The 14,607-nt window shown below is 47.0% G+C and overlaps 1 protein-coding gene across 1 annotated transcript in view; it reads right to left on the bottom strand.

Moving 5' to 3' along the window:
* Positions 1-14,012, bottom strand: part of LOC133564860 (uncharacterized) — a 14,090-nt gene extending 78 nt beyond the window's left edge. Inside the window, exons 1-6 of the mRNA XM_061919403.1 lie at positions 13,804-14,012; positions 12,886-13,056; positions 12,761-12,823; positions 10,471-10,595; positions 10,277-10,367; positions 9,541-9,816 (exon numbers count right to left, since the gene is read on the bottom strand). Coding sequence (XP_061775387.1) covers positions 9,541-9,816; positions 10,277-10,367; positions 10,471-10,595; positions 12,761-12,823; positions 12,886-12,897 — 567 coding nt within the window. The 5' untranslated portion in view covers positions 12,898-13,056; positions 13,804-14,012. The remainder of the gene's footprint in view (positions 1-9,540; positions 9,817-10,276; positions 10,368-10,470; positions 10,596-12,760; positions 12,824-12,885; positions 13,057-13,803) is intronic.
* Positions 14,013-14,607: the final 595 nt, after the last annotated feature.

Consider the following 14,607-nt stretch of genomic DNA (forward strand, 5'->3'; position numbering starts at 1 on the left):
TTGAATGTTTGTGTGAAAAAAACAAAAAGTTCACCTGACTTCACTTTGCTGCTTGTGATCGATGAGAGAAGACTCCCGCACTCTGTAAGCATTTAACTTTTATTTCCTCTTTCCTTTTCTATGGCACATCACGCCTGATGAAGGTTATTCTTACCGAAACGTTGCATGGATGTGTCATAGTTTGTAAATAAATAGTGCTATTTTTTCGAACTTTTGGACCTTTTCCTTGGATTATATTTTTCTATTTTTACTGCCCATGTGCACATTTTGGCTACCTCCCATTACTGTAGCATATCTTTTATTCATATAATGTCCGAATTTGTGCGGATGCAGCCGCTATTTGGGTCAAATCAATCGACCCAGGCCATGCCATTCGGACGGCCGCCATTAATGCTAACTGTTAGCCCACAACCACATGGTCCTGACTCTCACTCTGGGCCACACAAGAGCGGCCATTTAGGCTACAGAACACCACAGGGAGGTAGCCCCCAAGACAATCATTTTGGCCTCCAAACTAGATGCATGCAAAACATCATAATTATGATGCATCATCAAAAAAATATTAATAATCATAATTGGCCACCAACCATCAAAAGAATGGTTCAAACACTGACTATCATGATCAAGCCTGCACAAAACAATGCCGGCACGCAGGCTTTGATCTCAGTGAATGCAAAAAATTGGGCTGACACAACAATTGGCATATTAAGGAAGCATTATTTAAATTCCATAAAAATTGAAATGGACAAACTGACCACCCAAATTGATTCAAAATGGAGGTCCGCTTTCTTCATCGCTTCCAATTGGGCCAAGAAAAAGTTGGGCTCAAAATTGACTCTTGACACCCTAAAACATGCGGAGACCCAAATCACTTCGCTGGTGTCACCTGACCCCCACATGGCTACCACGACTGGAGACCAGGATGACGCAGGACGAGCAACACCATCAGGACCGACCGATGACGTCACACCGGCGACTCCCCCCGATCCACCCCCGAAACCTCGGGCCCAGGCGGAGATCCATGGCGAGTTCCGTCCTTCTACCGGCGCGGCACCGGCTGTTCCCACGACTCCACAACCGTCCACGATACACGCTGAGGCTACCTGCCCCCCTTCTGTGACGCAAGAATACGGCAGTAAAGGGTTACCCTGCAGACGTCCCGTGATCGACCGGAGACCTTGGACCGTGGGACCCCGGCCCCCCCAGGTACGAAACCGGACTTATTATGAACCCCCTCCCACCTGCAGGCGACTTGGGACGGAGAGGTTGAAGCGCACGAGTGCTGAACTGATCCGGCCTCCTGAATACAGCTCGTATACCATCCCTGTCGAACCAGAGCGACAGCCCAGCACCGACCTCACCGATGTGCTGACACGGTGGTTCCGACAGTGGACTGGCCTATCCCACATGGGGTGCCCTACTCCAGTAAACAATCTGGTAAAATTATTGTGACAAAACAGGTGAAAAAATGTGTCTCACCTACATATGTCTGATTTGCACTATTTTGGCTCATTTGCATATGTCTGACCTGCCCTTATGTGTTGATGTGCCTCTTGCAGGGTCCTCGGGGGTTCCCGTGTTTGGCGTGGGCGTCACCTTGGCGGGGGGATAGATGGACAGTGCACACACCCCTCCCCCCCTTTTTCTTTCTCTCTCTCTCTCTCTATCTCTCTATTTTTCACACCCTCCTCTAAACCTAATCAGCCCGTGCCTCCCCCCCGTCGCCGGGTTGGCGCCTTGCTTTGCGTGGGTCCCTCTGGGGTCTCTGTTGGGGGCCTCCACTACCAAATTCCTGTAAAAATTGCACAGGTGAACAATTAACATAAATCATTCCTGTAAACATGCACAGGTTAATAATTAACAAAAATGATTCCTGTAAACATTACACAGGTCAATTAATAGCATATCCAATTCCTGTAAAAATTTAACAGGTTAATTCACAACACATTCAATTCCTGTAAACAATCCACAGGTTAATTGACAACATATCCAAGTCCTGTAAACATCACACAGGCACAATTGTCATATTCAATTCAATTGTCACTTTTTGTCTTGGGACTACAGAGATACTGTACTATTTCACCACCCTTTTAAAACTTGTTGTACAACTTTTCTAGGGTCACAGTTTTCTCTCGCACCTAGTTATGCTATTTGATAATCCATGCTGGACATTCATAACTAAGGTGCATTCTAGTGCACATGGGCTGCAGAGAACTTTTTCCTAAACCTAACCATAGTCCTGGCCCTATCATAGCCCTGGCCCTATTCTCATCCTAACCCTAACCTTGTTTGTAATTGTGCACAATAATTCAAGGCTTAAGGCATAACAATTAATAATTAATAATTCATTCTGACTGTGGTAAAACAACAGGCTCCTGGATCAAGTTCTCTGCCACCTAGATTGTCTTTTGAAACTCCCAATGGGACAAAGAATATCTAAGGTGTTTTTCCTGTATTTTATTTATCATTATTTGTCATCATTTGTTACATTTTACAGTTTTATTCAGGCAAATAAGGCACTGCATTGTGATGAGCGGCTTTGTCCACCAGATGGCAGCATTGACCTATTTATAAACGCCTGTTGAATGTTTGTGTGAAAAAAACAAAAAGTTCACCTGACTTCACTTTGCTGCTTGTGATCGATGAGAGAAGACTCCCGCACTCTGTAAGCATTTAACTTTTATTTCCTCTTTCCTTTTCTATGGCACATCACGCCTGATGAAGGTTATTCTTACCGAAACGTTGCATGGATGTGTCATAGTTTGTAAATAAATAGTGCTATTTTTTCGAACTTTTGGACCTTTTCCTTGGATTATATTTTTCTATTTTTACTGCCCATGTGCACATTTTGGCTACCTCCCATTACTGTAGCATATCTTTTATTCATATAATGTCCGAATTTGTGCGGATGCAGCCGCTATTTGGGTCAAATCAATCGACCCAGGCCATGCCATTCGGACGGCCGCCATTAATGCTAACTGTTAGCCCACAACCACATGGTCCTGACTCTCACTCTGGGCCACACAAGAGCGGCCATTTAGGCTACAGAACACCACAGGGAGGTAGCCCCCAAGACAATCATTTTGGCCTCCAAACTAGATGCATGCAAAACATCATAATTATGATGCATCATCAAAAAAATATTAATAATCATAATTGGCCACCAACCATCAAAAGAATGGTTCAAACACTGACTATCATGATCAAGCCTGCACAAAACAATGCCGGCACGCAGGCTTTGATCTCAGTGAATGCAAAAAATTGGGCTGACACAACAATTGGCATATTAAGGAAGCATTATTTAAATTCCATAAAAATTGAAATGGACAAACTGACCACCCAAATTGATTCAAAATGGAGGTCCGCTTTCTTCATCGCTTCCAATTGGGCCAAGAAAAAGTTGGGCTCAAAATTGACTCTTGACACCCTAAAACATGCGGAGACCCAAATCACTTCGCTGGTGTCACCTGACCCCCACATGGCTACCACGACTGGAGACCAGGATGACGCAGGACGAGCAACACCATCAGGACCGACCGATGACGTCACACCGGCGACTCCCCCCGATCCACCCCCGAAACCTCGGGCCCAGGCGGAGATCCATGGCGAGTTCCGTCCTTCTACCGGCGCGGCACCGGCTGTTCCCACGACTCCACAACCGTCCACGATACACGCTGAGGCTACCTGCCCCCCTTCTGTGACGCAAGAATACGGCAGTAAAGGGTTACCCTGCAGACGTCCCGTGATCGACCGGAGACCTTGGACCGTGGGACCCCGGCCCCCCCAGGTACGAAACCGGACTTATTATGAACCCCCTCCCACCTGCAGGCGACTTGGGACGGAGAGGTTGAAGCGCACGAGTGCTGAACTGATCCGGCCTCCTGAATACAGCTCGTATACCATCCCTGTCGAACCAGAGCGACAGCCCAGCACCGACCTCACCGATGTGCTGACACGGTGGTTCCGACAGTGGACTGGCCTATCCCACATGGGGTGCCCTACTCCAGTAAACAATCTGGTAAAATTATTGTGACAAAACAGGTGAAAAAATGTGTCTCACCTACATATGTCTGATTTGCACTATTTTGGCTCATTTGCATATGTCTGACCTGCCCTTATGTGTTGATGTGCCTCTTGCAGGGTCCTCGGGGGTTCCCGTGTTTGGCGTGGGCGTCACCTTGGCGGGGGGATAGATGGACAGTGCACACACCCCTCCCCCCCTTTTTCTTTCTCTCTCTCTCTCTCTATCTCTCTATTTTTCACACCCTCCTCTAAACCTAATCAGCCCGTGCCTCCCCCCCGTCGCCGGGTTGGCGCCTTGCTTTGCGTGGGTCCCTCTGGGGTCTCTGTTGGGGGCCTCCACTACCAAATTCCTGTAAAAATTGCACAGGTGAACAATTAACATAAATCATTCCTGTAAACATGCACAGGTTAATAATTAACAAAAATGATTCCTGTAAACATTACACAGGTCAATTAATAGCATATCCAATTCCTGTAAAAATTTAACAGGTTAATTCACAACACATTCAATTCCTGTAAACAATCCACAGGTTAATTGACAACATATCCAAGTCCTGTAAACATCACACAGGCACAATTGTCATATTCAATTCAATTGTCACTTTTTGTCTTGGGACTACAGAGATACTGTACTATTTCACCACCCTTTTAAAACTTGTTGTACAACTTTTCTAGGGTCACAGTTTTCTCTCGCACCTAGTTATGCTATTTGATAATCCATGCTGGACATTCATAACTAAGGTGCATTCTAGTGCACATGGGCTGCAGAGAACTTTTTCCTAAACCTAACCATAGTCCTGGCCCTATCATAGCCCTGGCCCTATTCTCATCCTAACCCTAACCTTGTTTGTAATTGTGCACAATAATTCAAGGCTTAAGGCATAACAATTAATAATTAATAATTCATTCTGACTGTGGTAAAACAACAGGCTCCTGGATCAAGTTCTCTGCCACCTAGATTGTCTTTTGAAACTCCCAATGGGACAAAGAATATCTAAGGTGTTTTTCCTGTATTTTATTTATCATTATTTGTCATCATTTGTTACATTTTACAGTTTTATTCAGGCAAATAAGGCACTGCATTGTGATGAGCGGCTTTGTCCACCAGATGGCAGCATTGACCTATTTATAAACGCCTGTTGAATGTTTGTGTGAAAAAAACAAAAAGTTCACCTGACTTCACTTTGCTGCTTGTGATCGATGAGAGAAGACTCCCGCACTCTGTAAGCATTTAACTTTTATTTCCTCTTTCCTTTTCTATGGCACATCACGCCTGATGAAGGTTATTCTTACCGAAACGTTGCATGGATGTGTCATAGTTTGTAAATAAATAGTGCTATTTTTTCGAACTTTTGGACCTTTTCCTTGGATTATATTTTTCTATTTTTACTGCCCATGTGCACATTTTGGCTACCTCCCATTACTGTAGCATATCTTTTATTCATATAATGTCCGAATTTGTGCGGATGCAGCCGCTATTTGGGTCAAATCAATCGACCCAGGCCATGCCATTCGGACGGCCGCCATTAATGCTAACTGTTAGCCCACAACCACATGGTCCTGACTCTCACTCTGGGCCACACAAGAGCGGCCATTTAGGCTACAGAACACCACAGGGAGGTAGCCCCCAAGACAATCATTTTGGCCTCCAAACTAGATGCATGCAAAACATCATAATTATGATGCATCATCAAAAAAATATTAATAATCATAATTGGCCACCAACCATCAAAAGAATGGTTCAAACACTGACTATCATGATCAAGCCTGCACAAAACAATGCCGGCACGCAGGCTTTGATCTCAGTGAATGCAAAAAATTGGGCTGACACAACAATTGGCATATTAAGGAAGCATTATTTAAATTCCATAAAAATTGAAATGGACAAACTGACCACCCAAATTGATTCAAAATGGAGGTCCGCTTTCTTCATCGCTTCCAATTGGGCCAAGAAAAAGTTGGGCTCAAAATTGACTCTTGACACCCTAAAACATGCGGAGACCCAAATCACTTCGCTGGTGTCACCTGACCCCCACATGGCTACCACGACTGGAGACCAGGATGACGCAGGACGAGCAACACCATCAGGACCGACCGATGACGTCACACCGGCGACTCCCCCCGATCCACCCCCGAAACCTCGGGCCCAGGCGGAGATCCATGGCGAGTTCCGTCCTTCTACCGGCGCGGCACCGGCTGTTCCCACGACTCCACAACCGTCCACGATACACGCTGAGGCTACCTGCCCCCCTTCTGTGACGCAAGAATACGGCAGTAAAGGGTTACCCTGCAGACGTCCCGTGATCGACCGGAGACCTTGGACCGTGGGACCCCGGCCCCCCCAGGTACGAAACCGGACTTATTATGAACCCCCTCCCACCTGCAGGCGACTTGGGACGGAGAGGTTGAAGCGCACGAGTGCTGAACTGATCCGGCCTCCTGAATACAGCTCGTATACCATCCCTGTCGAACCAGAGCGACAGCCCAGCACCGACCTCACCGATGTGCTGACACGGTGGTTCCGACAGTGGACTGGCCTATCCCACATGGGGTGCCCTACTCCAGTAAACAATCTGGTAAAATTATTGTGACAAAACAGGTGAAAAAATGTGTCTCACCTACATATGTCTGATTTGCACTATTTTGGCTCATTTGCATATGTCTGACCTGCCCTTATGTGTTGATGTGCCTCTTGCAGGGTCCTCGGGGGTTCCCGTGTTTGGCGTGGGCGTCACCTTGGCGGGGGGATAGATGGACAGTGCACACACCCCTCCCCCCCTTTTTCTTTCTCTCTCTCTCTCTCTATCTCTCTATTTTTCACACCCTCCTCTAAACCTAATCAGCCCGTGCCTCCCCCCCGTCGCCGGGTTGGCGCCTTGCTTTGCGTGGGTCCCTCTGGGGTCTCTGTTGGGGGCCTCCACTACCAAATTCCTGTAAAAATTGCACAGGTGAACAATTAACATAAATCATTCCTGTAAACATGCACAGGTTAATAATTAACAAAAATGATTCCTGTAAACATTACACAGGTCAATTAATAGCATATCCAATTCCTGTAAAAATTTAACAGGTTAATTCACAACACATTCAATTCCTGTAAACAATCCACAGGTTAATTGACAACATATCCAAGTCCTGTAAACATCACACAGGCACAATTGTCATATTCAATTCAATTGTCACTTTTTGTCTTGGGACTACAGAGATACTGTACTATTTCACCACCCTTTTAAAACTTGTTGTACAACTTTTCTAGGGTCACAGTTTTCTCTCGCACCTAGTTATGCTATTTGATAATCCATGCTGGACATTCATAACTAAGGTGCATTCTAGTGCACATGGGCTGCAGAGAACTTTTTCCTAAACCTAACCATAGTCCTGGCCCTATCATAGCCCTGGCCCTATTCTCATCCTAACCCTAACCTTGTTTGTAATTGTGCACAATAATTCAAGGCTTAAGGCATAACAATTAATAATTAATAATTCATTCTGACTGTGGTAAAACAACAGGCTCCTGGATCAAGTTCTCTGCCACCTAGATTGTCTTTTGAAACTCCCAATGGGACAAAGAATATCTAAGGTGTTTTTCCTGTATTTTATTTATCATTATTTGTCATCATTTGTTACATTTTACAGTTTTATTCAGGCAAATAAGGCACTGCATTGTGATGAGCGGCTTTGTCCACCAGATGGCAGCATTGACCTATTTATAAACGCCTGTTGAATGTTTGTGTGAAAAAAACAAAAAGTTCACCTGACTTCACTTTGCTGCTTGTGATCGATGAGAGAAGACTCCCGCACTCTGTAAGCATTTAACTTTTATTTCCTCTTTCCTTTTCTATGGCACATCACGCCTGATGAAGGTTATTCTTACCGAAACGTTGCATGGATGTGTCATAGTTTGTAAATAAATAGTGCTATTTTTTCGAACTTTTGGACCTTTTCCTTGGATTATATTTTTCTATTTTTACTGCCCATGTGCACATTTTGGCTACCTCCCATTACTGTAGCATATCTTTTATTCATATAATGTCCGAATTTGTGCGGATGCAGCCGCTATTTGGGTCAAATCAATCGACCCAGGCCATGCCATTCGGACGGCCGCCATTAATGCTAACTGTTAGCCCACAACCACATGGTCCTGACTCTCACTCTGGGCCACACAAGAGCGGCCATTTAGGCTACAGAACACCACAGGGAGGTAGCCCCCAAGACAATCATTTTGGCCTCCAAACTAGATGCATGCAAAACATCATAATTATGATGCATCATCAAAAAAATATTAATAATCATAATTGGCCACCAACCATCAAAAGAATGGTTCAAACACTGACTATCATGATCAAGCCTGCACAAAACAATGCCGGCACGCAGGCTTTGATCTCAGTGAATGCAAAAAATTGGGCTGACACAACAATTGGCATATTAAGGAAGCATTATTTAAATTCCATAAAAATTGAAATGGACAAACTGACCACCCAAATTGATTCAAAATGGAGGTCCGCTTTCTTCATCGCTTCCAATTGGGCCAAGAAAAAGTTGGGCTCAAAATTGACTCTTGACACCCTAAAACATGCGGAGACCCAAATCACTTCGCTGGTGTCACCTGACCCCCACATGGCTACCACGACTGGAGACCAGGATGACGCAGGACGAGCAACACCATCAGGACCGACCGATGACGTCACACCGGCGACTCCCCCCGATCCACCCCCGAAACCTCGGGCCCAGGCGGAGATCCATGGCGAGTTCCGTCCTTCTACCGGCGCGGCACCGGCTGTTCCCACGACTCCACAACCGTCCACGATACACGCTGAGGCTACCTGCCCCCCTTCTGTGACGCAAGAATACGGCAGTAAAGGGTTACCCTGCAGACGTCCCGTGATCGACCGGAGACCTTGGACCGTGGGACCCCGGCCCCCCCAGGTACGAAACCGGACTTATTATGAACCCCCTCCCACCTGCAGGCGACTTGGGACGGAGAGGTTGAAGCGCACGAGTGCTGAACTGATCCGGCCTCCTGAATACAGCTCGTATACCATCCCTGTCGAACCAGAGCGACAGCCCAGCACCGACCTCACCGATGTGCTGACACGGTGGTTCCGACAGTGGACTGGCCTATCCCACATGGGGTGCCCTACTCCAGTAAACAATCTGGTAAAATTATTGTGACAAAACAGGTGAAAAAATGTGTCTCACCTACATATGTCTGATTTGCACTATTTTGGCTCATTTGCATATGTCTGACCTGCCCTTATGTGTTGATGTGCCTCTTGCAGGGTCCTCGGGGGTTCCCGTGTTTGGCGTGGGCGTCACCTTGGCGGGGGGATAGATGGACAGTGCACACACCCCTCCCCCCCTTTTTCTTTCTCTCTCTCTCTCTCTATCTCTCTATTTTTCACACCCTCCTCTAAACCTAACCCTAACCCTAACCCTAACCCTAACCCTAACCCTAACCCTAACCCTAACCCTAACCCTAACCCTAACCCTAACCCTAACCCTAACCCTAACCCTAACCCTTCTGGAAACCAGAAAAGGACAAAAACTGTCACTTCGGCTTCTCAGCCGACAGAAGACACAAACGGGGCACAGGTTACCACGCCAACCAGTCCGCGGAGGAGGCCTACAAGACACATTAGTACAACACGTAAGATGGTGGACTGGCACCTGTCTGTTCATAGGAAGGTCCTGGTGATCGGGGACTCCAATATCAGTCTCCTTCCGTCCACTGGTCTCCAGGACCTCCAGATGGACAGCTACCCGGGGGCCAACTTCCGCCACGCAGAGGCCATCCTGCAAAAAACCAAAGTTAGTACTGAGGTTGAAATGGTGGTCTTATCTTTCGGCCTCAACAATAAAGAACAAAATCCCAAATCTACCACCTTCAAGCAGCTCCAAAAGGCCCTCAAAACGGCCAAAATCACATTCCCCAATGCCGAAATCTTCATCCCCCTCCTCAATTTTTCCGACAATTTGCCCGAGGAACATAAGGACAACCTCCGGCAAATTAATAGTTATATTCATAAAAACTACCATTTCATCCCAGCACTCACCAGCGACCAGTTCGCAACCGGTAGGGACAATATACATTGGACCGATACCACTGCCAGGAATATGCTGAAGCATTGGCTTCAGCATTTAAACTTGGCGTCCCCAAAAACCCGACCTGTCGGGGGGGCCACACCAGCACAAACAACACCACCACAAACACAAACAAAAACATTGTAAATCTGTCCAATAAATTCATACTTACCTCGTCGCAGCGCTCCCTCCTCGACAAAGGCCTCAGCTTCGTTCCGTCCACCAGCCTCAGTTCCGAGTGGCACCACCAGGTCAAATTTGACCTACAGGAATACCACAGGGGGGTCAAATTAGCGGTGTTTTACGAGAAACAGGGGTCCCTCGTACCGCGACCTTTCACCCCGAGGTCTCAATGGGAGCCCTCACCTGGTCTTCTGCCGCCGGAGGTCCACGTGCTGGTCTCGGCGGACGAGCACCCATCGCTCCTCTCGGGTTGCGCCCTCGCGGTTGCGCCCAATCTCACACGGGCAGAAGCTGAGGCCTTGCAGAGTCTGAAAAACAACAAAGACATAGTCATTAAACCGGCAGACAAGGGAAGCGCAGTGGTCATCTTAGACAGGGCTCAATACATCTGGGAGGGCACCAGACAACTAAGCGACACCACATACTACTCCCCGTTGACCACACCTATTTACCCCGACACTGCCCCTATGGTACAAAAAATAGTCAACAATTTAATAAACAAAAGATTCATTAACCACAAACAGCACACCTACCTCTTGGGGGAATCGGACCCCCGTCCCCGCAGGTTCTACTTACTGCCAAAAATACACAAAGAACCGCACAAGTGGAGCCGACCACATGAAATCCCCCCGGGCAGGCCTATCGTGTCAGACTGTGGTAGCGAGACTTATAGAACAGCAGAATTTATTGACTATTACTTGACCCCACTCTCCATCAAACACGCTAGCTACCTCAAAGACACATACGACTTTATTGACAAAATTAAAAATTTAGATATTCCCCAAGAAGCCATTTTGTTCACCATAGATATAGATAGTTTATACACCAATATTGACATTGACCAGGGCATCCAAGCCGTAAAAAACATTTTTGTGAAATATCGAGACGTTAGCAGGCCGGAGAAAGAACTCCTCCAGCTTCTCGATATCAATCTTAGGAGGAATGACTTCGAATTCAACGGGAAGTTCTTCCTCCAAATCAAAGGCACGGCCATGGGGAAGAAGTTCGCTCCGGCTTACGCCAATATTTTCATGGCGGAATGGGAGACTTCTGCCCTGGCGGCCTGCCCAATTCAGCCCCTCCACTATCTACGATATCTCGACGATATCTGGGGTGTTTGGGATCACTCCGTGGAGGAGTTTGAGGTGTTCCGCCACACCCTCAATACACACAATCCGAGCATTACCATCAAGTCCACCACCAGCCCCACCTCGGTGGACTTTTTGGATACCACCACCTTCAAAGGTCCAACATTCTGCTCCACCCATCACCTTGACATAAAAGTTTTCTTCAAACAAACAGACACCCATGCCCTCCTCCATAAGACCAGTTTCCACCCCCGACACACGTACGCGGGACTGGTCAAATCACAGTTGTTGAGGTTCCACCGAATCTGCACCAGGGAGGAGGACTTCATCACGGCCACTGGAACCCTGTTCTGTGCCCTGAGGATGAGGGGGTATTCTAGAACCTTCCTCAGGAGACAGTTCAGGTGCTTCCTTGACCCTAAAAAGCCCCCCCTCGGTGAGTCCATGATCCCATTCATCACCACATTCTCACCTGCGGCGGTGCAGGTGTCCAGAATGGTAAAACAAAACTTTAGGGATTTTGTTGACAAAAGCGGGAGACTTAAACAACACTATTTGGTCTCAGCCTACCGGAAGAATCCTAGCCTGGGGGATTTGCTGGTTAGAGCTCGGGTCCCCTCCCTTAGAGACCCGCCCCCCACTCGAAGCAATGCTCCCTTTCAGCACATCCCCTGGTTGATCAACCGACACAATGGCAAGGTCTTCCGACCGCTGTGCAGAGGGGACGGGCACACGAAGAATTGTGTGTATGTTATCCTCTGCCAGCGCTGCCAAGTCATGTATGTTGGCGAAACGGGCAACACAATGGCCACCCGTTTTCGCCAACACAAATATAACATTGTCCGGCGGAAGAACACATCCACCCACCTAGTGCAACACTTCATCCGGCACGGGTGGGCTTCTGTCCGGGCGTGCGTGATCCAGGCAGACTCCAAGTGGAGTGTAGGCCAACGCAGGGGGACTGAACGCTCCTGGATCACAAAACTGGGCACCCGCCATCCGGGGGGCCTCAATGAGGCGTGAGTGCGAGCCCGCTGGGCCATAGATGGACCGTGCACACCCTTCTTATATTCTTTTTTACACTCTTTTATCGCCCTTCCCCCACCCCTTACCCTAACCCTAACCGACTCTCCTTTTTCACTCCTAAAACCTACCCGTCTCTCTTTTCTTTACACCTAACACCTACCCATCTCTCCTTCTCTTTATACCTAACCCTAACTCCTAACTCTAACCCTAACCCCAACCCCAACCCCAACCCTAACCCGCCTGTGCCTCTGGTCCACACACGGCTCGCGCTCCGCCCATTGGGGACCCTCCTGGTTCCACCTCTCATCCGCACCAATATATACAACATTGCTGATAATAACACTTACCTTACTACTCACCTGGGAATCCGGACGTCTCTGGCGGAAGGGATGCCTCGGAGGTCCTGGTCTTCCCACGAGTACCTGTAAAAAACAATAACAAAATCAAAGAAAGAACATATGATAACAACATCAAAAATACTCACCTTCATTGTCATGTCTCTCACCTGGGTAACGGACGTTGTCCTTTACTCCAACGACTGCAAAAAGACACATAACAATACTAAAATACTTACCTTGGTTACAGGGTCATGGACCTAGCTACACGGACGTACCCGGCGCAGGGAGTGCTCCGGATGTCCCTGTACTCCAACGACCTGAAAAAATACCAAAAAAATACAAAAATACTTAAAATCTTCAAAAAAATCAAAAAACCTAACAAAAATACAAAAAAATACTAAAAAACCTAAAAATTTCTCCAAAAAAATATTTTGGACTTGTTTGAACTCCATTTGGAGTCACAATTACTGTTTTTCTCGGCTCAGTTTTATTGTGCAAATTAATAGTGAATTTTCTTTATTTTTATCTTATTATTTCCTATTTTTGCCTATTTAATTTTATTTTATTCTATTTCTTTATTCACTATTAATAATAATAAGAAAATAAACCATATACATGGTCCATGCTGTCACTGGGTGCCAATTATTGCTGCATGGATGATTTTAGCTGAGCAGTTTGCATCGCTTAAAACTTTTCTGTTTATTTTTCGCCAGCTACGACTCCACCTCACTCTCAGCAGCCAATCAGCCTCAGTCTACAGCCAACCATCGAACGAGCAACATCTCTCTCATTGCACACTAGCCGACGCTTTTATTTCCTATTTTACATTTAGACAAGTCTCAGCCTGAAGAAGGCACATTCGTGCCGAAACGTTGCATTATTAGAGACTTGCAATTTATTAGCTTTTCACCTTTTTCACTACTTTCTCTACCTTTCCACCTTTCTCTCTTTTTTGCCGTGCGGAACTCTTCCCACGAGGCGAAAAGTCTGTCGACGATTCGCTAATTTACGTTCAGTTTATACTCTTTAATTATTTATTTTATTTAATTTATTAAACTCCTTACCTGGGAGTATTCCATCGTTCTTCATAGAACCGCCCTTAGTTGTTTATTTTCTTTATATTATTATTTTTCCTTCGAAGAAGCTGGTCTTCTTCTTCTGTGGTTTTTTTCGAAGGACATCCGGTTTGCGCTGACGTGACGTCACTTAAGCGCGCCGGAGTCTTTCCATTTTATTTCTTTCCTATTAATTTATTTTTTCTTTCTACCTACTTACCTGCATTTCTACCTTATTTTTACACATAACACTTATTTTATATTAAATAATACTTACGGTTGCCGTAAAATGGCGGCGTGGCATGACGAGGAATGGGTCCTCGTCCGTCCTCGCGGACGTAAACAGCGATCGCGGCGTGAGATGACCCCGCCCCCTCGTCCTCAACCACAATACGGCCGCTATGATGATGATCATCATCATTTTGCGGACTGTTGTCAACAACCGCCTCGTAGGAGCTACGCGGAGGTGCTGCGTGGCTGTCCTGCAGAGGAGGAGGACGAGCGGGTGCGCCTCCGCAGCGACACGCGTCGCTACGGCAACCGATCACGTGAGAGACGTGACGTACGCCGTCAGGACTACCCCACACGCGACGCACGTCGCCGGGACTATCCTACGCGCGACGTACGACGCCGTGATTATCCAACACGCTACACACGCCGCCGTGATTACTCCACACGCAACACACGTCACCGGGACTACCCCTCACGTGACACACGTCGCCAGGGCAACGTCTCGCGCGACAGGAATAACAACGGCGCGCGTGGCAAGCGTTACGGTGCCCCATGGTGGGAAAATTCTCGCACTGCACACCA

The sequence above is a fragment of the Nerophis ophidion genome, linkage group LG13 (assembly GCF_033978795.1).
Source record: "Nerophis ophidion isolate RoL-2023_Sa linkage group LG13, RoL_Noph_v1.0, whole genome shotgun sequence".
In the NCBI taxonomy this organism is placed as follows: domain Eukaryota; kingdom Metazoa; phylum Chordata; class Actinopteri; order Syngnathiformes; family Syngnathidae; genus Nerophis; species Nerophis ophidion.